The 24611-nt window shown below is 48.0% G+C and overlaps 1 protein-coding gene across 2 annotated transcripts in view; it reads left to right on the top strand.

Annotated features, from left to right (window-relative positions):
* OGDH (oxoglutarate dehydrogenase) overlaps positions 1-24611 on the top strand; it is a 66482-nt gene that overhangs the window by 15327 nt on the left and 26544 nt on the right. Inside the window, exons 3-5 of one of the 2 annotated variants that reach the window (XM_068973002.1) lie at positions 11916-12107; positions 14096-14198; positions 20054-20098. In XM_068973002.1, coding sequence (XP_068829103.1) covers positions 11916-12107; positions 14096-14198; positions 20054-20098 — 340 coding nt within the window. The remainder of the gene's footprint in view (positions 1-11915; positions 12108-14095; positions 14199-20053; positions 20099-24611) is intronic. The other variant, XM_068973003.1, reaches the window with a different exon arrangement.

Genomic DNA, 24611 nt, shown 5'->3' with positions numbered 1-24611 from the left:
AAACTGAGGCAGCTTCCTGAGGAAGAGTCTAGAGTGAGGGTTGGTTCCTCGGGCTCCACGAGACTCTTCAGGGGTGTGGGGAAAGGATCTCCCAAAAGGACTTTGTAGTTTAATAAGAGAATACCTGCAGGTTGGCATCTTTGGGCCAGATTTCATCTGCTGATTTCTGTTGTCAGGTTCTCCAGGGGACTCAGTGTATCCTAGAGGGAGAGGGGCAGGATGGTGTAAATCAGTGGGCATTCACAGTGGCAGTGCCCCTTCTCGGGCTTCCCAGCAAAGTGGACTTGATCACCCCTCCACATTGAATTAGGCCCAGTAACTGATGTGTGCTTACTTTTTGATAGAGACGTTCCAGAGCTTTGCTCAGATTTTCAGAGGCATCTATGACACACAAAAGATCTTGGAAATTGTTGACTTTGTTAAAAATGCTTTATTTTGGTCTGTATTAGAAAAAAATAGGGAGATACAAAGAAAAGTAGCTTTTAAGATTTGGATTGATCATCTTTCTGATCTCTCATTTCTGCGTCAGATGGGGCCTATCAGACTCCCTGCCTGAGAGCTGGTTCAGTTGCTGTGCTCTTCCCTTCATTTGCAGAGGGCTCACGGGGAGCTGCTAGGACCGGACTTTTTTCAGCGAAAACAGAACACATTTAGCATCTATGCCTCTCTGCTCGCCTGTTATTTCTTAAACTTTTTATGACCTTTTCAAACATGTAGTAGGAGTGTCAGCTGCAAATTTGCACTTGCTGTCTACCTTTCCAAAGATCAAATTATGAGCCTTTGCAGCCGCTAACCTTCAACACTGCTTGAAAGGAGTTCAAGGAGGAGGTCAGAAAGCAGGCACTCTGGGCTCCGGAAAGAACTGGCAGGACAGATCTTCAGGTAGTTAGATTATTTTCGAGGGAAGATTTTATGAACCCAGTTCTTTGATCTCCTCATATCTAGAAAAGCACTAAATTCCTTCATAGTGATATCTGCTCCTTGTGACTAGCAGTAACCTTCACAAGATTAGATCAGCCTTCTGCAAAAAATAAGTGCTTGGTTGCATATACTCTTCCCTTCACCAAAATTACAAATATACTGACCACCCCCCAACCTCCTTGGAGGAGTTTCTCAGAGCTATATGAAATACTGACTCCCTGGCTATAGTCCTCATTTTGCTCCAAATAAAATAAAACTCATAACTCTAACATTGTGCTTTTTCCCCCCAGTTGACAGGAGTGTAAAATGAACCTCCACGAGGAGACCCAGTGCCCAACTTCAGTAGCTCTCAACAGTTTCCCAGTCCTTAAAAATCTATTCCTTCCCTACTTATTTTTCTGTTTGTTGGTTTGTTTTGTAAAATACTTCCCAATTGTGTTTATTAAGGCAAATCTCAAACCATTATTATTTCTGTCATAAATGTACCTGAGTGACTCTAACAAGGGAATGGTTTCTTAACCATACCTAACAAAACTGGCAAGGTAATTCTCTAATACTGTAGTCTGATTCTCAGTCTGTATTTCATTTTTGACTTTGTAATTTACTTTATAGTTTTGTCATATCCCTATTTTTAAAGAAGACTTTTGTTTCTAGATATCTAATTATGAAATTTATGTTTGTAGTAATCGAGCAGTTCAGGGGTGCAAAGCCCCCGGGCACTCCCTGCACCTCTGTGCCCAGTTACCTGATCGGCCCTGGATCTGCCTTTGTACTCTTGTCTTCCTATCCTTTGGTGTGGTCCTTTCCTGGACAGCCATCTCTTCCCCATTGTCTTCTCCATTCCAGCCTCTGTGCTTCATTATTAAACACCTTGTCAAGTGCAGCTCAGTACATGACCCTTTTAGGAACCTTCAGCCGGGCTTGGTCTGTCAGCATCCAAAGCCCCCACTCATTAAGGTCTTGGCCGTGTTGGGGATAAGTCAGATTGTGACGTCTTATTTTTAATTACATCTAAAATACAGAGTCAAAGCCATATTGTCCTTATTAGTGTTTTAGACAAACAGGTAATTGAGAGCTGCTGAACCCTCAGAGGACCCCACCCACAGGCATCATGTGGTGTCAGCCCTGCTTGGGAGGACCCAGGCTCAGGCCCTGTGCCTTCTCCTCCCCGTGGTGCCCTCCCTGCCCCTTCTGATTGTGCCGGCACATTGTCCTTTGTCCATTAGAGCTTGCTTCCCCTGCCTGGCCTTCTGAGTGACCTCTGCCCAGTTCCTGAAAGCCTGTCTTCCTCCTCTGCTAACTGAGTCCATTTCCTCTCCTGCCTTTTGCCAGCCTGCTGCCGAGTGTAATAACAGCTCTCTTGTCAAGCATGGTCACAACAGGACCTCTGTAAGGACTCGAGGTGTGAATTCCAGACTCCCGGTCCCACCTCTTTGAGCTTTGCCATGCCGCCCTTCAGGCCCACGCTGTTCTCCTTTCTTCCCTGCTTATGAAACACAATCCTGTAATTTTCTGTAATTGAACCAGACAAGCAAAGCAGAAACAGATATGCGTCGTCCCCAGTATGCGGTGACACCATTCCTTTTCATGCTGCCGCTTGAAACTGCCTTGGCTGCACTTTAAAAGCAGCCATGGTGCGCTCTAGTTCTCTGCTGGCCTTGAAGGAAAACATGCACATAGTATGCTTAATGGGCTTTCAGTGAGCAAGGCTGTTCAATTGCATTTTGAAGTTTCTCCATACTGAGTTTCCTACATCAGGAGGAATCTCAACCCTGGTGACTTTTTGTGTTAAATCAACTTAACCACTAAGAATATCTTCCCTAACTCCAGTATGGTGTTTTACTCTTAAAGGATTTGTGTTTATGTGATCAGGGAAATAAAATTTGCACCTTTGAAAGGTGTAGGGGTCATGAAGCAGCACCTTCACTTTACGTGTGTGGCAGTTTGCAGCTCGTGACAGTGTTTTTTGGAGGACTAAGTTGCTGTCAGGAGGTGTGAGCATTCAGGGCCCTCTAGCTCGCAGGCCTGTAAAAATTCTGTAAGCAAAACACAGTTAGAGCACAGGGTAAATCCCACTGGCTTCTGAAGGGAAGCACCAGTCATACTGAACTTTGAAGGATAAGGAAGGGGCCTGACCAGGGACAGTGTGCCTGTGCCCAGGAAAGGCACTGCAGAGGGACAGAGGGTCAGGGGGCACTCAGTGAACACTGGAGAGGGTCCTGCGGGGCTCGGTGCCTGGAGCCAAAGGCAGCATGTGAAAACCAAAATTTTGAGCTGCAACATGCGTTGAGAGGCTCCAGGGGTCAAGCAGAGGAGTGTTTGCTTATTTTGTGAAGCGCTGTGGGGGCATGGACCCCTCGGCGGTTGGAAGAAGGTGAGGGCATCGGGCACTGACAGAGCTGAGCCTGTGGCGAGAAGAGGGCAGACTTGGAATAAAAGCATGCTGCATCTTTGGGAGCATGCCTTTTTAATGGTTACCCTTTCGTACTGTATGCTAAGCAAAAATAGTGGGTTTTTAAATGGCAGTGATAACTGCAGAGAGGGGTCCAGAGTGACCGCAAGGGGAAGGAGAACATCAGAAGCAAGAAAGGAGTGTCATCCTTGGGGCTGGGTCCGCTCTTGAGAAGGGAGCATCGAGCTCCACCCCAGCCACTCTCCCAGTCCCTCCTTTCTGAGGAAGGAAGGAAGGAAACATTGTCAGAGGGAGGGATCCTTTGGGGATTTTCCCAGAAAGGAGCTGTGGTGATTGGTGATCAGCATCAGCTCAGAGCCTCTAGGCCACTGGCTCTTCCTGTTCCATCTGTGCCAGGCCCCACTGAGGGTCTGCCAGGCTCTGGATTCTGCTGTCTGTGAGCAGGTTGTAAGTTTAGGGCCTTCTCTCTAAGTGGTTATGACTCGCAGACTCACAGTTCTCCCTGGGCCCGAGGCTTGGCTTGGCTGTGCTGGGTCCTCCAGGTCGGGTGCCCACTAGGCTCATGGGGGATCAGATGCGCGTGTGGTCCTACATGGCTGCCCTTGGAAGTTGTAACACTGAGTTGACAAAACGCACTGTTGGCTGCAGACAGCCAGGCAGAGGGCATGGGCTCTCACTTGTTGAGGAATCCCAGGAAGACTGCTCGTGAGAGTGGTCACAGATGTCCTGCATATAATATTTTCCTGCAATAAAAATCTGGTTCCTGTGAGTGTTCATGAAATAAATAACTCTAAAAGCTAACAACTCAGAACACCACCGGCGAAGTCTCTCTCTTGGTTCCCAGCTCCCTTGCAGCTGTGGTTCAGCTAGGCTGCAGCCCCACAAAGGACCTCCTCACATCTGGCGTTTAGTGCTAGCTATTTGCCAGGCCCTGCTGTCATCCAGGGACCTGAGTGACCGCCTCACAAGGCCTCAGCGTATCTCTGAGAGGAGAGGGGAGGGGAGGAGAGCCTGCTGGCCTTGGATGCCCCACCTGGAACTCACACGCTGCCACTCCCACCCATGGCTGAGGTCAAAACAAATCTCAGGTCAGTCCCCAGGGACATGCCTCCAATGAAGGAGCCTCACAACCACTGCAGCGGGCCTTTGTGTGGATCTGGGAGGACATGTGGCCACTGGGCAGCTTACCACAGTGCTTTCTATAATGATATGATGGGGCCACCACCCTTAGTCTGGGGTGGAAACTCAGGAAGCATCATTCCCCTATCAGCAGTTAGAGCAAGCCAGGATGGCTTTTCTCTGCTAATCCTGTGTGTTTATTGACATTTTACCCACACAGGATACAGAGAGAAGATATTAGAACTTGTCTGGAGATGTTCTCTTGCCTGTGTAACACTGTGGTTTTAAAAAAAACACGGCGTTGCTCTAGTCAAGCACAGTTCACTTGGCTTCTGTGGTTGAGGAATCCCCAAGCAGAGCCCCTGGTTTTAACTATAGAAATAGTTCTGTGGTGACAGGTCTGGCAGGCCCAGATCCTGGTTCCTCCTAGACATGGTGGTAGGCAGTGAGCTGGGTCAGGGCATGGCTCTGCCTGTCCTCAGCTAGGGATGGTTTGAACAAGGCCTACCTTGGTTGGAGGAGTCTGAAGCCCAGCATTGTGCATGGCTTGCAAGACTGCTTAGCTCTGAAGCACAAACCTTTGGTGAAGGTCCTGTGGCTGTCCACCAGGGGCCTCCTCTTCCCCTCACCCTGGGCATTGTCTCATCAGGACATTAAGACAGTCACATGTGGTGTTTTCAGAAAAGGCATGGAGCCCAGCAGTTAGCACAGATGGTGCACACCAGGAGGGTGGTAGACACTGCCCAGTGCAGAGACATGAGTCATTTGGCTCCATACAATAGCTGGGCTGGTGTGCACAGAAAGCTGGGTGCTTAGGAATTAATGTACACTTTCTAAGCTGGAGGAGCCCTATGTGGGGTGACGAGGGAGACAGCCTCGGAGAGGTGCCCACTCTCTCCAGGGCCCTGGGATCCTTGAGGAGCCATATCTGTTGGCCAGCAAGTCATGGGTGACCGTCTGTGGCTCCAGGAGCCACTCAGTTCAGTCCAGTCACTCATTCGTGTCCCAACTCTGCGACCCCATGGACTGCAACACACCAGGCTTCCCTGTCCATCGCCAGCCCCCAGAGCTTACTCAAACTCATGTCCATCAAGTCAGTGATGCCATCCAACCATCTCCTCCTCTGTCATCCCCTTCTGCCTTCAGTCTTTCCCAGCATCGGGGTCTTTTCCAGTGAGTCAGGTCTTCACATCAGGTGGCCAAAGTATTGGAGCCACTGCGTGTCCATTTATTTGACTTAATTAGCCTGAACCCGCCAAACCCTTGTTTGGCCATGCATGAGTTTTCCCTGGTCACTTGTTCCCCTGAATCTCATGTTTGTGGCAGTTAAAAAGCATCGTCAGCATCAGAACACAGTGAAACGGTTGTTTGTGACAGTGCTGGGGTCTGACGCCCAGACCTGGCAGTCATTCATTTATCAGTTGTGATGGCCTTTGAGCCTGGGGTTTGGTCGATCCAAGAGGTGGCCAGAAGCTCCTGCATCCACTGCCCCGGGGTGGTTTTACGTCAGGGTCCTTGGCAGAGAGCCCAGCACAGGGTGGTGGCGGCTATTAGGTAACATCATGTTCCGTACCAGGGTGCCTAGCGCAAGTGGGTGAGGATTGTTCTGTAGTAAGGGAGGGGACAGCAGGAGTGGCATCAGAAGGGGACTTTGGACAAGAGAAAGCAGTCTGGTTGGTCCAGAATGCAGAGTCACAGAATTGAGCAGCTAGAAGAAGCATTAGTAACACGGGTTAAGCTTTGATCATCAGTTTCTTGAACAAATATGAGTATACTTGCAGGTGCTTTTTTTAAGGGTGTAAAACGCTACACAAATACAGGGCTCTCCTCCTAAGTAGTCTGTGCTCCATACTTTTATAGGCAAGCTATCAGGCACAGATAGCTGAAGTGACTTGCACCCTCGCCCAGCCTGCAGGGGCAGGACTGGGGCTCCCAGTCCCCCATGAGTGGGCAGACAGCAGGCAGGCCCCCTCTGGTGGGCTCAACGTGTGTGTGGCCCTGTGAGGTCACACACTCGCGCTGGCCCACATATCTGACACACATGGGAAAGCCTTTGAGATGGGGGAAAGGGCCCGTGGTAGTGTGTTTGCGACCCCTCCGAAACCAAACCCTTCGTGAACAAGTCTCTATTGTGACCTTCACAGTCAGGAGCTTGGCCCCGAGGCTCTTACAATCTGCTGACAATCCACAGGGCAAAGTCTGCTTGCCCCACTGAACCGCTGCCGCGCGTGTCCCCTGGTCAGCACTGCCACTCTCATTTGCAGTCAGCACCTTGTCTGAGATGAGGACTCTGGCCGCGCCACATCCTGAGAGCTGCCGCCACGCCCAGCACCGCACCTGATACCCTGCTGAGCACAGCACTTAGCGTTATACCTGACACCATACCTAGTACCTCTCCAAACAGTGTGCCGGGCATCCCAGGTAACTGCATCTGAAACCGCCCCAGCACCACAGCTGACACCCCCAGCACCATTTTTGATACCCCACTGAGCACAGCACCTCGCATCACACCAGCCCCGCCAGTGCACCTGACGTTGCATGTGATACCGCACCTACCAGGGCGTGAAGGGGCCTGGTCCTATCTGACCTTAACTGGGCAGGATGTTGAGCACCTCCTACGTGCCAGGCACCGGACCAACTTCCTTAGACGTTAGAGAAGTGTTTGGAGCTTTGACAAGCTCCCCCTAATAGGGGAGAAGAGGACTGGTGACTTCAGGGGAAACCCATGAGGCCTGTGTAAGAAGTCTGTGAGGTTTCATGGAGCAGTATAAAACCTGCTCCATAAACCTGGAGTGAGGGCTTTTGAAAACAAAGCTTCATGTACTCCAATTAAATGCCTTTAGTTATCTAAAAGTAAACATAAGAATTCTGGTTTCATTTCAACCAGAATGTTATCCTTATTTGTACTTGAAATCTATCATGTTTTGGTTTAAGTTGTTTCAGCAACCAGTTGGTGGCCTTGAACCCACTCACAGGAGGTGGGTGGCCAGCCCCACAGCTCCTCTGAGGGCCAGGACTGCTCACCTCCATGGTATCAAGGCTGTGAAGCTCTAGGTGCAGGGGCAGGCACGTGGGGCCACACAGGCATCCTCTTGAAGATTTCTCTTCATTTGGAAGGAGGACCCCACTGACCCGTCACTTCCGCCTTGTGGTCACCTGTCTCTTCATTTGAGAAGAGGCCCCCCACTGACCTGTCACTTCAGCCTCGTGGTCACCTGTTTCTTCATTTGGAAAGGGGCCTTGCACTAACCCATCACTTCAGCCTCATGGTCACCTGTCCGTGCAGCAGGTCTGCAGACACTTGGTTCTGGCAGGAGGGAAGCTGGCTGCTGCCAGGGAGAGAGAACTGGCACACAGGTAAATAAAGTGTCAAGCTGAGGTGTGTACACATGAGGGCTGTGATTATCCAAAGGGAAGTCCTCTCCAGAGAGTGACAAAGCCACGCATCACATCTCGGAGATGAGTGTCCTGGGCAGCAGGGGTGGGGGTGGGCTGGGGTGTGCAGACGACTGAATGAATGCAGAAGCCAGGTCAGGTGTGGGGGAGGTGGGTAGAAGGGGCACCTTGGGGAACAGTGCAGCAGGGAGAGGAAGCGTGGCTCAGAGTCCCAAGGCTGGTGCAACCTGCAAGCCAAAAAATGACCTTCACTGTCACAGCCTTTTTTTTTTTTAATTGGAGTATAATTGCTTTATAATGTTTCACAGCCTTTTTAAAATCAGGTTTTTTTGAGGTCTGACTTCATTAAACTTTACCTGCTTTAAGCTGCAATGCAAAGGTTTTGCAAACTGTGCAACCAGCAATTTTCTGTCACCAAGTGATCAGATCTGGTGAAGGGGGCTTGCTGGTTGTTGGGGTGGGCTCCTTGGCTGGGCAGTCACCTGAGTGCAGGTGCCCGCCCCTCCTGCCTGGAACTCGTAGGGGAGGGCCTGGGGAGCTGCAGGGGAGCAGAACTGCGCACCAGCTGCTGTGTGCTGGTGGTGCGGGCGGTGGGGGTGAATTACAGGAAAGGAGGACGCTGCATTCCTGGCATATTCTTTCCCAATGGTTCCCAGCTCTCTGCAATACCGGTATGAACCAGTTTTTTCTGACTGCCTCCAGCTTGAGCAGAATTTCCGTCGTCGTTGTCCTCAGCCAATTGAAAATCACCTGGAGTTTTATCCCAAGCACAAAAGAAGGTCAGAGAGAGGAGGCCCGATAACTGCGATTTCCCCCCCACCTCTCTGGTCCTGGACTGGAAGGTCCTATAGCCTTTGTCTGCCTGGCCTGTGCCCTCCGGGTGTCAGCCCTGGAAATTCTTTGATTTTGTTGTTTGCTGGATTTGGCAAGGGTAAGGCAGCCTGAGAGATGCTGTTTATCCTTGGGTTGCCCTGCTCTGACTCACTTAACCTGATCAGCATCTCTGCCTGGTGGCTGCTCTGTGTCAGTCGTGCCTGCCTGTACCTTTCCCAGGAGGGTGTGGTTGGCATGCTAGGTACTCAGATCATCAGTGTGATAACTTGCCCCCCCCACCCTACCCCTGCAGCTGCCACCACTGTTCTTGTTAGTCAAAGCTGATTTTTCTGAAGAGAGATAACTTGTGGTTTTTGCTGTGCCTTTTGGCTCTGGATCTTTTAGCAGCTGGTGCCCCTCAGGATGAGGGGTCGGCGTGCAGCCAGGGGACCTTCTCTATCCAAGGTCATCTTGTTGGGCAACTGCCACTGCATTTCAGACACGTCTTCATATATTCTGTGAGGCAGAAGACGGTGTTTAAGGCTTGAAGAAAGTGTGCTGCTCTCCAGAGGCTCCTTGGTTTCAGGGTCATGCCCTGCCCTCAAGGGCACGGCCCACCCCCGCTTAGAGCCCAACGGTGTGTGTCCACAGCAGGACTTAGTGTGGACACAGGTAAGGGTAAGGACTCCAGTGCCAGAACCAGCTGGGGGCAAAGTAGAAACTAGATTGGGTTTTACAAAGCTATTGGTTCTTGGCGTGCAAGGCTGGTCTGACTCTTGCCCTATTGCCTGCTATGTCAGCAGGGCTCCTTGTAGTCCAGGCCCTCAGTTACTGGAGGCATGGGTGGGAGCCAGAGAGACCCCTGGGCCAGAGCTGCTCCCAGAGTGCGTGGAGCTTGCATGGCCTGCTGTTAAGCTCCACAAAGTTAGAAATATTGAGGGGTGTCCAGCATGTCTCCTCTTTAGGCCCTCATAAGGAACTAGGTGGATGCCGAGCTCGGGGCAGGCTTACCTTGCCCTAGGCTGCTGATCCTGAGACAGCCTCTTTTTTTCTCTCACAGGAGTAAGTCAATTGCTTTCTCTGGTGGACATACTGCTTTTACACCTGTTAGAGACCTCAGAGGGAGAGATTGGTCTTGGGGTTCCATGCCCCAGATGAAGAATGTCCTTGGTTGTCAGGTTGCATGATGTGAGGTTCTCTACAGTCAGTATTATGGCTGGCGCCACAAGAGAACCCCAGATCTCCCTTCTACCATCAACTGACAAACTAAAAAGTAGCCAGAATGGTAAAAACAATAAAACTTTGAATAGTGAGATTTGGTAAAGCATTTTAAAATTGTTACTGAGAAAATTCACATAAAAAGTATATAGTTCTGGTTTTTCATGTATTTACCATGTTGTATAATCGTCTTCCTAATAGTTGGATTTTTTTAAATTTAATTTTTCTGAATACAAAAGGAATATGTTCTTATTGTAGAATGATATAAATGTTCTGGAGCACTCCCCTCAGAAACACTTTTATTGGGAGGCCGGGCTGCCCTGTGTGATGTTCCAGGCCTGTGCCCATCCCAAGAGGGTTGTGACTGGTGGTGACACGCAGCCGTCTCTTGGACCGTCCAAGTCATCTGTCTACGCGTCATAAAGAACCTGCCTGAAAAAGCCAGACCTTCAGGACCAATTTCCAGGTTTCTGCCCAGACACAGACCCATTTGGTACCTGTGCAAGCTCCCAGACAAGCCCATCTGAACAACATCTTGGTCACACTAGGAAGGTGCACACAAATCTAGTGAAGTTTCTCCTCTCCAGATTTTTCAAGGAGTATCACCAGAGTTCATTGACAGAAGAATCTTAGAAACTGGAAAAACGCATGGAAGAGAAGAAAGACAGTGTTTGCACGTTTCTAAACTGCTGCTTGTCATTCAGTCGCTAAATTGTGTCTGACTCTTTGCGACCCCATGGACTGCAGCCCACCAGGCTTCTCCATCCATGGGATCTTCCAGGCAGGAATATTGGAGTGGGTTGCCATTTCCTTCTCCAGGGCCTAAACTTTAGCTTGAGTTTTACTATATTTTTTTTGCAATGAAGTTTTATTAAACCTTAGTTTTTCTGACCTCTACATTTCTTTAAAACCTCACATCTTCATCTGAGATAAACTATTACAGTTCACAGTATCTGTGCAAATTATAAATTAAGTCAGGGAGTTCCCTGGCATTCCAGTAGTTAGGACCCCAAACTTCCACTGCAGGGGACACAGTTTCAGTCCCTGGTCAGGAACTAAGATCTCACAAGCCACACAGCATGGACCAAAAAAAAAAAAAGGAAATTGAAGCCAGTAGTATTATCAGTTACTACCAGTAATATGAACTGCCTACCAGATTGTGTAGGCATTGTGAATGCCTTTAGTCTTTATTTTTAAAAAACTATGAAGAATAGAGATTTTTTTTCCTTTTTGTCCCCATCTTACAGATGAAAAAAAACTGAGCACATAAATTTAGGTTATTAGCCAAGATCTCAGAGCTCAGAATTAAGGTTCTGCCCCTGACAACACAACCTGAGCTCTTAACTCCCGAGCAACCTCCTTAAGTACAGAAATGGCTATTTCTATAGGAGTCAGTGAGGGGCCCTTGCGGCTTCACACATTCTGTGAAGCCCTGATTCTGTTCTGTGTTCAGGGAGTGAGCATGAGCAGGTAGGCCTGGGCCCTGAAGGCTGTGCCAAGCCCCTGGGGTCTAGAAAGCAGCCCTAAATACCTTCTGTCCCCCTCAGGAGGTTCAAAGGGGGTTTGAGGATCTGGGGCAGTTGTAGCCCTTCAGGCAGGAGTGCTAAGAGCATTGGTCTGCTTAGATTGCCAGGAGGGGACAGATGGGGCAAGAAGGCCTCCAGTCACCCACTCCTGGGCTGCCCGTGTGGAAGCAGTTGGCACACTCAAGTGGGACAGAGGTGCCTGGCCTTGGAGGTTTTGATGGGAGGGCATGTGCATCATGGGGTTGGGGGGTGAGGAGGCCCATCAGGAGGGAATGATGAAAGCAGGGACCCAGCCCCTGAGAGACCCACCCTCGGAGTGTAGAAGCAGGCTGTCCAGAGTATGAAGACGTTGACCCAAGCAGCCTACTGGTAGATGGACATAATCAAGACTTACCTGCCAAAAGAAAAAAAGACTTACCCGCCAAGAGAGGTTCTCTTTTTGACTAAAAATGCATCCTAGGCCTTCGGGGAGCAGTGGAGTGACACGTGTATTCCTTCTTTGTCTTCAGTCATGGGACATTTTTTTCCGAAACACCAATGCCGGAGCGCCCCCAGGCACTGCCTACCAGAGCCCACTCCCCCTGAGCCCAGGCTCCCTGTCAGCTGTGGCCAGAGCACGGCCCCTGGTGGAGGCCCAGCCCAACGTGGACAAGCTGGTGGAGGATCACCTGGCGGTGCAGTCGCTCATCAGGGCTTACCAGGTAAGGTGGCGGTGGGCAGCCATCTGTGACAGCACCCCGCTGACCCAGTGAAGGTGGTCGTTTAACTTTCACCCCCCCACCAAACGCTAGGTACTCGCTCCCTGCTCTGGGGTGGAGGGAGGCAAAAATGAAATATGACAAGAGAAAAGGAGCCCAGACATCCTCTTGCCATGTGAGCAGATCCCCTGCCAGCCATGGCGCCTGTCTGTATTTCTTTCCGTGAGTTGGCAGGAATGGTTTGTGGGCAGGGAGGGTCACTCCGTGCCCACGTGGCCAGGGAACTGCTGATCCCCAGGAGGGAGCGGTGACCCCGAGGGTGTGCTGCTCCCTCAGGCACGGCCCCGTCTCAGTTGCTAACGCCCACATAACAAAAAGAGAAGGTGAACCTGTAGGGTTTGGGGACAGAAGCAGAGCCCATGGAAGCAGGGAAAGGCAGCCGAGCCTGCAGAGGGGCCATCTCTCCACGAGCATTCCTATTGGAGGAGGGTCGGGCAGAACCAGTGGATCCCATGGCCTTGCTCAGAGCCCAGAAGCCCCTTCCAGGATATCTGCCTGGCGTGGAGAAGAGCCTGGGATTCAGATCTTACCATCTGCTCTGTGAGTAGTTCTCAGGAGGAGAAGAGGAACATCTGGGCCCAGAGCAGCCCTTCTGGGAGCCCCCAGTATCTGGGCTCCCCTGCTGCCTCTCCTGGCATCGCTGCAACCTGGCAGGGGAGCCCACTGTGGAGTCCTCACCCCTCCACTGTTCTCTTTTCTGGAAACGGCCATATGGACTGTTCTCCTCTGCCCACCTGGTCAGTTGCCACAAGTGTCAGGACAGGCAGCACAGAGTGGATCTGTCCTCCTGGGGGAGCCTGGCAAGTCAGGCTTTCTCCCCAGGGCAAGTGAGAATAGATAGCCGTGTGCTCTCAGGTGCTGTTCACAGCAGCTGTTTCTCCAGAAAAGAGGCACAGCTGGAGTGTGCTGACCACTGCCTGACTCATTCAGCCTCAGTCATTTCTGCGGTCTTTCAGGGACTTCATAACAGCTGTTCCTCTTCCCAAATTGCCAGCAGGAAACTGAATAAAATGTCCAAGACTTAAAGACACAAATTTGGAAGCTGGGAGGAGCTTTCCCTGTCCATTTGTTTGCAAACGGTGCCGATCAGATGCTGCAGTCCCTGGTGCTGCCGCCTGCTCTGGTGCTTACTGCCCTGACCCCACAGCAGTGCCACCGCACCTTCCTGAGGGACTTCAGGCTCTCCTCAGCTGAGTGGGTTTCACACTCGAGTCAGAGTCCCAAGCATTTCCCATTTCTGTTTATCCAGGAACACTGTGTCAAGATCCCAGGAAATGGGTCCTTTTATATTGCCAGGTTTATCATAACATGAGGAGTTTATCCCTTTTTTATAGAAGTGCTTTTATGCCCAATGCCTGCATGCTAAGTCACATCTGACTCTTTGCTACCCTATGGACTGTAACCCTCCAGGCTGCTCTGTCCATGGAATTCTCCAGGCAGGAATACTGGAGTGGGTTGCTTGCCCTTCTCCAGGAGATCTTCCCTACCTAGGAATTGAACCTGTGTCTCTTATGTCTCCTGCGCTGGCAGGCAGGTTTTTTTGCCACTAGAACCACCTGGGAAGCCTTAATGCCCAATAGTGCTTTAAAATAAACTATTCTAAGTCTTATTTTTGGGTTAATTGGTGCTGTCAGGGAAAGGTTTGATCAAATGTAACTTTTAACCCCCTCACAGCCCACAGGACCTGCTTAATGACTGCTTGTATTATTGCTTCCAGGTCAGGGGTCACCACATTGCAAAACTTGATCCTCTCGGAATTAGTTGTGTAAATTTTGATGATGCTCCGGTAACTGTTTCTTCAAACGTGGGTGAGAATGAATCTGTAAACACTAATTTTAATGTAATTTTACTTTTTTTTTACCCCTTCCCTCTTTTTTTTCTCCTGTCCTTTTGTGTGTGTCCTTCCCTCTCCATCGCTGGCCCATTCGTAGATACGAGGGCACCATGTAGCACAGCTGGACCCCCTGGGAATTTTGGATGCTGATCTGGACTCCTCCGTGCCCGCTGATATTATCTCATCCACAGACAAACTTGGTGAGGGTCTGAGAGCGGCCAGTGCTGCGCTATTTGGCTCCTCTCTGTGTGTCCCAGCTCGTGGCAGCCAGGACGTCCACAGGCCAAAGGGAAAGACTCTTAAGTTTCCTTCGTTCTGATCACTTGACATTTATAAGTCATGCAGCCTTAGTGAGTTTTGGGCAAGTTATTTTTAATCTCAGCTTTCCAGCCAGATCCTATGAGCTCAATTGTCTAAGCCTGAAAATTGTAAAGTGAAATTTGGGGGCAGAAAAGGTTAGTGGCACAGAAAAGACATGACCCACCCAGGCAGGCGGGTCCCCAAGATAGTCCAGGGGCTAGCACATCTGGCTCCAGGTTCCAAACCTCAGGGCAGTGCAGCCTGTGCCCAGATGGGGTCTTGCTCAGAATCGTCACACGCCCTAAAGCACAGTGCAGCCTGCCTTTGACGGGGCAAATTCCAGAGCAAGGGGTGCAGTTGAGGTGTCTCGATTCTCAAATGCCGGTGATCACACTGAGGAAACTTTGGAAGGCATCCCGCGTGCAGGGAGGCGCATGTGGCACACAGGCGGTTGTAGCCATGACCCCACACCCCCTCTGTCGTGAGCACAGGGGCCGGGCAGGGCTCACACCTGTGGTCGCTTTCAGAGGTTAACCTGCTCTAAGTCACCGTGCTGCTAACCTGTGCTACAGAAGTGATGACGTGACTAATTTTAAATGGCCAGGTTGTTTAGGAGGAACACTGTGCATGCTAATAAAACTGATGATTACCTACCTGCCTAACACTGCTCTGGGAGGGGACACAATTTGCCTCCTCCGAATAATAGTTTCTAACGCCCCCCAGAGGCGGGTCTGGGTTGTGAGTTGAGAGGTCAGGCGCTAGTCAGGTAATCAGTTCAGTTCAGTTCAGTCGCTCAATCGCGTCCGACTCTTTGTGGTAATACTGGAGTTCAAATACCATTGGCCCCAGGATGGCTGTTAGAGGTTTGTCTCTGCTCTGTCTTCATTTCGGAAACAGTCCTAGGGGATACAGGGTTTCCTCTACTTTGTAACTGCACCAAGGTTTTGGAGGAAAGATTAGATCAACTCTTCTGAATATAAAATAGGGCCAGTCCAGATTGTTGGCAGGATGTGAGTTGAATACTGCTGCTTTATTGAGTGGTGACAGCTTTGTGCACCCCAGAGGTGGGCTTTTCTCTCCACTGTCCCCCAGGATACTTGGAGCCTCTCTCCTCCTCCTTACCATGTAGCCCCCAAAGCACCCAGACCCCACCCAACCGGGACTCGCCTGTGCTGAAGCCCATCGGCACCACAAGTCCCCTCCAGGTGCTTGGGCCAGGGCAGACCTCCCACCCCCACCCAACCTGGGAGGCCTGTGAGCCCCCAAGCACTGGTTGCCTGAGAAATAGCTCAAGGTCCTGTGCCCTGGGGCTGTCTCTCCAGAGAAGGACTCTGACTGTGGGGCCTGGCAGGGCATGGGCCACAGAGGCTGGTGTTTCTGTGCACAGTCAAGCATTTAAACAAGAAAGGCATGGGACGGGGGTGGAGGGTGTCCGATGCTGCATCTCCCCTGTTCTTGTGCCGTTCCTGATTGCCAGGTTCTTGATATCTGATCAGACCTTTCCCAGTGGTTCCCAACTCACTGGAACTGCCTGGGGAGCCTAGAGCTCCTGTCTGTCCTGCCTAAGGCCGGTCAGGGTGGGATGCACCATGGCGACAAGCTCTGGCAAGGGTTTCTTGGAGGCCCCCAGGCCATCCCAGCCCAGGAGTCTGTGAAGCCTGAGAGCCCCCAGCCCTGTTGATGCTGCCCACCTCCTCAGTTCACAGCTCTCATGGGGCAGGTGCAGAGGTAGGGCCTCTGTCGTTCTTTCGGGTCCTTTCTAGGCCACTTGATCTCCCCTTACAGTCAGCTCTAAAACAGTGCCCCAAGTATCTGTGCTTCCGTTAAGGTGCAGGGTCAATACAAGGGTGAACCAGCAGGAGGATGTTATAAACCAGAGACACACAGGGGTGGCCCCAGAGCTTTCTGAGCTCATCCCCTGGCTGGGAGCCTGTCAGAAATGTCAGGAGAAAGTTGAGGAGCAGCCCCCTCCTTTGCAGGAGAAAAATGCATTTCATTCTGAGAATTCAAAATAGTGTGATAGAAAAGTCATGGAAATAGTGTGAACCCAGTATGTATTGATACCTTGATGTATGTAGGTCTTTCAAAAACAAATGGATCAACAAGAGCGCTCTGTTCGGGGACGCTGGACAGTCCCTAGAGTGCTTTCCTGTCCATCATCTCATCCAACCCTTAGGCTTGGGCTCAAGCCAGCTTCCTACATGGAAAGCCAGGCTCTGCCAGGACTAGCTCTGTCTTCTCCCGTGTAAGGTTGTTGCAGTATTAAATAAACTCCTTAAAATAGTGCCTGGAGCTTACTAAGTTCCATGAAGGTGTGAGCTACTGTGATTATTAACAGTCTTTTGAGATAAATAGCTGCTGATGTCTCTGGAAAAAATAGATATTTAGAATAGAGCAATGGAGCAAATAACCCAGTCAGTGCCGTAGTTAGTAGTAATGACTAGGGTGAAGCCTGAGTGACAACAAAGCAGGCTAGCTCACGCGGCATGGTGAGCGTGGCCCACATGTTGGTCTGGGTGAGTGAGTGACTACAGGGGTGTGCTGTGCCACACAGCACTGTCCTCAAGCTTGCATCCTTCTCACGACACTTCCAGCTGTCTTTCCTCTCTCTGGTAGATGCAGCACAATCTCTCCAATTGCTTGTGGGGAAACCAAGGCCCAGGCGGTGACTACTCCCCATCCATCTGAGAGCACTTCATAGTATGACGGGCAGCGCAGGGGTAGAGGAACAGCTTCCAGCCCCGGCTGAAGGCAGGAAGCCGTTTCCAAGGGCAGTGCTGGCCAGCACAGATATGCAGGGCAAGCAGGGCTGATGGCCCCTCAGAACTTTTTAAATTAAGTGGAAAATGTGAAAAGTTTCTACTGAGTTCTTGCCCAGATACTCACAACCCTTGCAGTGACAGGTGGAGGGAAGAGAGAATTAACAGGTAGCAGGTAGACAGCAGACTCGGCGCCATGCAGAGCTCCAAGGTGGTCCCAGCCTGTCCGGGTTACCATCAGACGTGTGCACACGGACTGTACTGTGAATGTAGCACAGATAGAGTCGAGATGGTGGTTAGTGATTATTTGTTACGAAAATTTTAAAATTAACGTTAGAACAGTTTGGGTGTTTTAGGTATGGGTTATACTCTAGAATTGTGCAGTGACTTCTAGGAGCAGGAGCCCTTTTGCCAGGATGTGTTATGTTAGGGGCCGGGTTCCAGGTCCCCAGAAGTGCATCTTAACTGAGCCAGGCTGAGTCAACCACACATTCAGTCGAGGAGGGTTGGGAGCTCCAACCTGAGATGCCTGGTCACATGATCCACATTCCTCCCTAGGGAGGTGCTGGCAGTCTCCAAGCCAGATCACGTTTCCTAGCAAGGCCTCTCCTGGTTGACCCTAAGGAAGGATCAAGAGTGTGGCTTTTGACAGGGGTCCGAGTTGTTGCCACCTTAAGTAGAAGCCAATCAATTGCAGGCGGCCTGTGCACTCTCACCTCCGGGCCTCCAGTCCTGTGCTGGCATCCAGTCCTTGCTTTGCTGGGGTGGGGAAGGGGCATCGGGAAGTCTTGTCTCTGGGCCAAGTGGGACTGCCCTGGGCAGGGTGAGGATGTGGAGAAAGTTCTTGTTCACTCTCACCCTCAATTTGCTCTCTTCTAAGTGCAGCATTTGAGTTAGACTCCAGCTTTAAAATGCCATGGAGTGGTTTCTCTTTGGATTCTATAGTATAACTATTCACAGTGAACCAAAAAAAAAAAAAAAAAGATTGAAATGTACTTAAATGTCACATTGAAACATATTTAAGGAGAACTCAAAACAAATTCTATGAATAAAATTAAAGAAGGCATGAAACTTCTGTTTACCATTAGTGTTTGCAAATTGTCAATCTTAGGAAATGAACTTGAGTTACATAGTTAAAAGGTCAATTCAGAAGTCCAAATTATGGCAACATTTTTGCTACTGTAAGTGAATTAGTTCATCCCCAGCACAGCAGGACATGAAGTCTCCCCACCCTTCTTGACCTTCCACAGTGCTCTTTCTGGTTGAACGTTGTCTCCTTGATGGCTGGGAAGAATGAGCTAAAAATAGGGTTGAATTTTGATCTACTTAAGTAATTTCAGAGCTGTGGCGACCAATTTACATAGCATTTATTGGTTGCTGTGTGCAGCCTGTGGTGCCACCAGATTGCCAAGTGAAGAGTTGGGATCAGATCGCCCGAGTGACTCAGGTGGGCAGGCCAAGCTAAGGTCATGGTGGGCACATGCACGTCCGCCTGCAGGGGTGTCCTCCTTCCTGTATGCCCAGGAGCTGGCAGACCAAGACACACCCGGGCCTAGCATCACATCCCTGCTTCTTGCCAACTGTGTTTCCCTTGGAAACACCTTGGCCAAGTCCCAGCCGCTCTGTCTCTCCAGGAGAGTGTCTTGTGCTCATTAAGAAGTAATTAAAAAAAAATGTTTTAAAGTGCTCAGGTGCAGGGAATCCCATGTGCTGTCTGTAAGTGACAACCAGAATATTTACTGTTAACACTTTCCTTTGGTTTGTGTCTTTTGTTCACATTTTATTTTTAAAATACTCAAGAAGTACAGATAAAACTACATGCCCAGTACCCAGAGTGAACAGTTATAAACTTTCGATCCTATTGTCTTTAGATTTCTTTAACAGATATGCATTCACATTTAATTTTGAGACTGGGGGGAGTCCTATAGGCAGCACTGATGGCTGCTTGGGATGGTCCTGTGTCTTGATTCTGAGGATTAAAAGGAATAAATGAGGAGTCTTCATCCTTGCCTTAAGCAGTGCATCCTTGCTTTTGTGCAGAACCCAGGTGTTCCATTGTCTTAAGAGCCATTGGCTCTGAGGTCTTTGGTGGTCTTTGACTGTCCTCAGGGGCGAGGAGAGCTTTACGCACTCAGAGCTGGCATCCCTGCGTCCTCTCTGAGTCAGAGTTCTTGCCATCAGCATCCAAGGATGCACTGGCTGGCCTTCTGCTGCACTGCCAAGGCGGGGAGCAGCCACAGTGCTGGTGACCAGGCTCTGACCCCTTGGTCATCAGGCCCGCGTATCCGGGAAAGCAGGGTCAGCAAGTGTATTGCGTGTCCAGATCAACAGCTTGAGTTTAACCAGTGCAGGCAAGCCTCCAGGTGTGGGCAGGAGTGTGTGCAGCTGTGCAGGCCTGTGGCTCTCAGCCTGCGTTCTCAGCAGCCGAGTTCCTCCATCCTGGTTCTGCCTTCTCAAGAAGGGAGTCCAAGGTCCCATCTTCCACTCTTTAGAATCTAGAAGGAGCTTGAGCTTTAGGGTCTAGTCTGCCACCTGATGCTCCAGCTCTGAGGAATGGGCCTTAAAACTAGGCTTCTCCATTTTCTTTTCCCCAGTTTTTTCATCTCGAATCAGCCTAGACTGGGTGGATTCAACTTCCCAGGAGAGCCCTGTGTCAGCTGCTTGTTCAGGATGGGGATGTGAGGAGGTCTCAGCCCCCACCACGCAGTGGCTTCTCAGTTTCAGGAAGCAGCCTCTCCCTCCTTCAGATTCACCTTATTCCAGCTGTTCATGAACCATTTCCATGTTTACCAAAGTCACTCTCAGATCATACCCACCCACCCCTCTGTTCTCCTTCAGTGTGTGTGTCTGTGACAATGTTTGTGCTACCCGTTACTGCAGTGGTGTAGGGTTTGGGTGTTTGGGTTTTTTTTGTTTTTTTTGTTTTTAATCAAAACTAACTCTCACCTGTCTTTTTCCCTCTGCGCTCACCCATGCTATCCCACTCTGCCTCTCAGATCTTGCAGTTTTCAAGGAACGACTTCGAATGCTAACAGTAGGAGGTATGAAAATAATGAGCCTTTCACTTTTCTGGAGCTGAGGACTTCATTTGAACAGGACATGCAACTTTCCCCAGCATGCAATTTGGGGAAAGTTGCCACAACTCTGTCGAGTGCTTTGAAGTTTGTTCATTATTTTGAGATATGTTTTTCCTATCATTTAGCTGTTACCCAGCAGGTAGAGCTACTTACCATGTCATTTTTGCTTCTGTCCATTTGAGTTCTGAAGAGCATTTTCACCTTCACATGTGTCTCACCGTCGCTTCGCTGAGCTTCCATCTCTAGCGTAGGCTGTCTGTAGCTCCTGCTGTAGCCAGCGGGGACCTGAGGCCACACTACGTTCTGCATGTTGGCGCATCCTTTCCTCCATGTTCTGCGCTGTGCCTTTGACTGGACTCTGGATTCTTTCAGATTCTGCTTCCTGGGCATTTTTGACACAGTTTCTCTTTTGATCTTCCCATGTTTAAAGAGCTGATAAAAAGTTACTTAATGAAGTAAGGAATTCTTAATGACCCTTGGTTCTGGGCAGAGCACCTTTGAAGAATCCAGAGTGGGGTGCCCAGGGGTCCTCTGCCTGCTGTCACTCACCAGTGGCCAGTCTTCCTTCCATGCCAGGTGTCACTCAGAAGTTCTCGTTTTCTTCCATCTTACTGATAATATTTGTGAGACTCCATTTTTAACTAAACTCTTCATTTTGAGATAATCATAGATTCATATACAGATATGAAAAATAAGAGAGACATTCTCACGTGCCTTTCAGCCACTTCTCCCGCTGGTACCATCTTGTACCTCACACCAGCATGCTGACATAGACAGCAGTCAAGCCACAAATGTCTGCATCACCTCAGCTGCCCCTTTGCAGCCACACTCACTCTCCTTCCATCCCCTCCCCCCATGTCTGACCCCTGGCAACCACTGTCCTGTTTTCCATTGCTATAGTTTTGTCATTTCAAGAATGTTTTACGAATCACAATATGCAACATTTTGGAATTGGTATTTTTCAATCAGCATGATTTTCTAACACTAGTTTTTTCTTATTTGCTGAGTAACATTCCTTGCCATAGGTGTCCCACAGTTGTTTTAACCAGTTTCTCACTGAAGGACCTTTGTGTCGTTTCTGTTCTTTGGCTAATAGGGTCTTTTACAGACCAAAAGTTTTAAACTCAGAAGTCCAGTGTATCAATGTTTCCTTTTGTGGATCCTGCTTTTTGTATCAAGTTTAAGAACTCTTTTCTTAGTTCTAGATCCTGAAGATGTTCTCCTTTGTATTTTTCTAAAGGTTTTATAGCTTTGCATTTAGCATTTAAGTCTGTGGTCCATTTTGCGTTCATTTCTTGAATGAGATAAGAAATTTAGATCAAGGTTGGTTTGTTTTGGGCCTGTGAATGTCATCTGCTCCGGCACCATTAACTGAAAAGTTTGTCTTTCTTATCATTGAATTGCTTTCACACTTTTGTCAGAAATCAGTTGGACTTATTTGGTAAGTCTGTTTCTGGGTTCTCTATTCTTTCCCTTAAAAAGTGTCTTTCTCCACAAGTGCTACATCATCTTAATTACTATAGCTGCTGAGCTTTATTTTCCTTTTTTTTCAGAATTGCCTTGGCTGCTCTAAGGCCTATCTCCTTGTAAATTTTAGAATAAGCTTGTCTGTGTTTATGAAAGCTCTTACTGACATTTTGATAAGAATTGTGTTGACCTATAGATCAATTTTAGAGAAAATTAGCATCTTTACTATGTTGTGTTCCAATCCATGAACATAGTATGTCTTATTTATGTAGATCATCTTTGATTTCTTTCATCAACTTTTGGTAGTTTTCAGCATACAGGTTCTGTACATGTTTTATTAGATTCACCTGTGAGTATTTCCCTTTTAAAAGAAGATTTTCATGTCCACCTGTTCATTACTAATATCTTGAAATGCTATTGATTGTGTTTATGTAGTATCCTATGACCTTGCTAAGCTCACTTATTCTAGGACTTTCATTTTTTTGGTAGATTCTTTAGGATTTTCTGGATAGATGATCATATCATTTTTATTTCCTTTTCTTGCCTAATGCTTGGTTGGATCTTCCAGTACTATGTTGAACAAGAGTCATGGGAATGAATATCCTTGCTTTGTTCCTGATTATATTGTTTTTTCAAATGTTGAACCAAACTCTGCTGAAATAAACCTCAATTGGTTATAGTATATAATTCTTTTTGCATATTGCTGTATCTGTGTGTACAGACATATACACACACACATATATATATATGCATCTATATTCATAAGGGATATTGGTCTATAATTTTTTTTTTTCTGTCTTTGTTCTTAGTATCAGGGTAATTCTAACTTCATTAAGTAAGTTGAGAAGTTTTCTTCCTACACTCTTTTCTGAAAGAAATTGTGTAGAATTGGTATTAATTCTTCTTTAAACATTCAGTAGAATTCCCCGGCAAAACCATCTGGGTTTAGAGCTTTCTTTTTCAGAAGCTTTTTATATTTATGAATTCAGTTTCTTAAATAATCACAGAGCCATTCAAATTGTCTGTTTCATACTGGGTGGATAACAGCACTTTGTGCTATTCTAAGAATGATTTGTTTATATCTGAGTTGTCAAATGTGTCTGTTGTTCATAGTATTCCCTTAGTATCTTTTTTTGTATCTGGAGGGTCTATAGTGATACCCTGTTTTACTTCTGATATTGGTAATTTGTGTCTTCTCTCTTTGTTAGTCCTGTTACAAGTTTGTCAATGTTACTGATCTTTGCAAAGAACCAATCAACTGTTTCATTGATTTTCCTGTTTTGCTATTTTCAATTTCATTGATTTCTGCTCTTATCTTGATTATTTCTTTACTTCTGCTTTCTTTGTGTTGGCTTTCTTTTTTTTTTCTTCTTCTTTCTCTAAATCCTTATGGTAAGACCTTATAGATTAAGATTAAGACCTTATAGATTACTGATGAAAGAGAAGGCGGTTTCTTGTAGGCAAGCATATGCTTTTTTAATTCACTCTGTCAATCTTTGTCATCTAAGTAGTGTATTTAGATCATGTATATTTAACTGTTGACATGTTAGGGCTTAAGTCTACCATTTTATCCTTCGTTTTGTTTGTCCCTTTACGTTTCTTTGTTTTCTTTTTCCTGACTTCCTCTGGGTTTTTAAACCTATACTTTAAAATTCCATTTTTATTTGTATAAAGTCCTTTTGATCATATTTCTTTGTGTTTTTAGTGTCTTTTAGCCTTTTTAGTGGTTGTATTCAGTGCAGTTCAGTTCAGTCGCTCAGTCGTGTCCGACTCTTTGCGACCCTGTGACTCGCAGCACGCCAGGCCTCCCTGTCCATCACCAACTCCCGGAGTTCACTCAGATTCACATCCATCGAGTCGGTGATGCCATCCAGCCATCTCATCCTCTGTCGTCCCCTTCTCCTCCTGCCCCCAATCCCTCCCAGCATCAGAATCTTTTCCAATGAGTCAACTCTTCACATGAGGTGGCCAAAGTACTGGAGTTTCAGCTTTAGCATCATTCCTTCCAAAGAAATCCCCGGGCTGATCTCCTTCAGAATGGACTGGTTGGATGTCCTTGCAGTCCAAGGAACTCTCAAGAGTCTTCTCCAACACCATAGTTCAAAAGCATCAATTCTTCGGTGCTCAGCCTTCTTCACAGTCCAACTCTCACATCCATACATGACCACAGGAAAAACCATAGCCTTGACTAGACGGACCTTAGTCGGCAAAGTAATGTCTCTGCTTTTGAATATACTATCTAGGTTGGTCATAACTTTTCTTCCAAGGAGTAAGCGTCTTTTAATTTCATGGCTGCAGTCACCATCTGCAGTGATTTTGGAGCCCCCCAAAATAAAGTCTGACACTGTTTCCACTGTTTTCCCCATCTACTTCCCATGAAGTGATGGGACCAGATGCCATGATCTTAGTTTTCTGAATGTTGAGCTTTAAGCCAACTTTTTCACTCTGCTCTTTCACTTTCATCAAGAGGCTTTTTAGTTCCTCTTCACTTTCTGCCATAAGGGTGGTATCATCTGTATATCTGAGGTTGTGTAGGTATATGATATTTCATATACATAACTTGTCACAATTTAATGATGTCATCATTTTACCAGTTCATGTGAAGTGTACTTGCCTCCCTTTATATCCCTTCCTTCTCTCCACATATAATATGTAATTGTCTTAAATATTTCCTCTACATGTGTTCAGAACAGCATCAGATAGTATTACAAATTTTGCTTCAATCGTCAAACATAATTAAGAAGACCCAGGAGGAGAAGGAAAGTCTTGTTTTGTTTACCTGTACTTTTTAGTTCCACATTCTTTCTTTCTTCCTTCCTCCTGTCTCATTCCTTCATTTTTATTTATTTATTTGGCTGTGTTGGGTCTTAGTTGTGACACTTGGAATCTTTAGTTGCAGCACATGGGATCTAGTTCCCTGACCAGGGATCAAACCCAGGCCCCCTGCTCTGGGAGCACAGTCTTAGCCACTAGACCACCAGGGAAGTCCCCTGTCTCATTCCTTCTGATA

Source organism: Capricornis sumatraensis, chromosome 5 (assembly GCF_032405125.1).
Source record: "Capricornis sumatraensis isolate serow.1 chromosome 5, serow.2, whole genome shotgun sequence".
Taxonomy (NCBI): Eukaryota; Metazoa; Chordata; class Mammalia; order Artiodactyla; family Bovidae; genus Capricornis; species Capricornis sumatraensis.
This window is presented reverse-complemented; position numbering and strand designations above follow the sequence as displayed.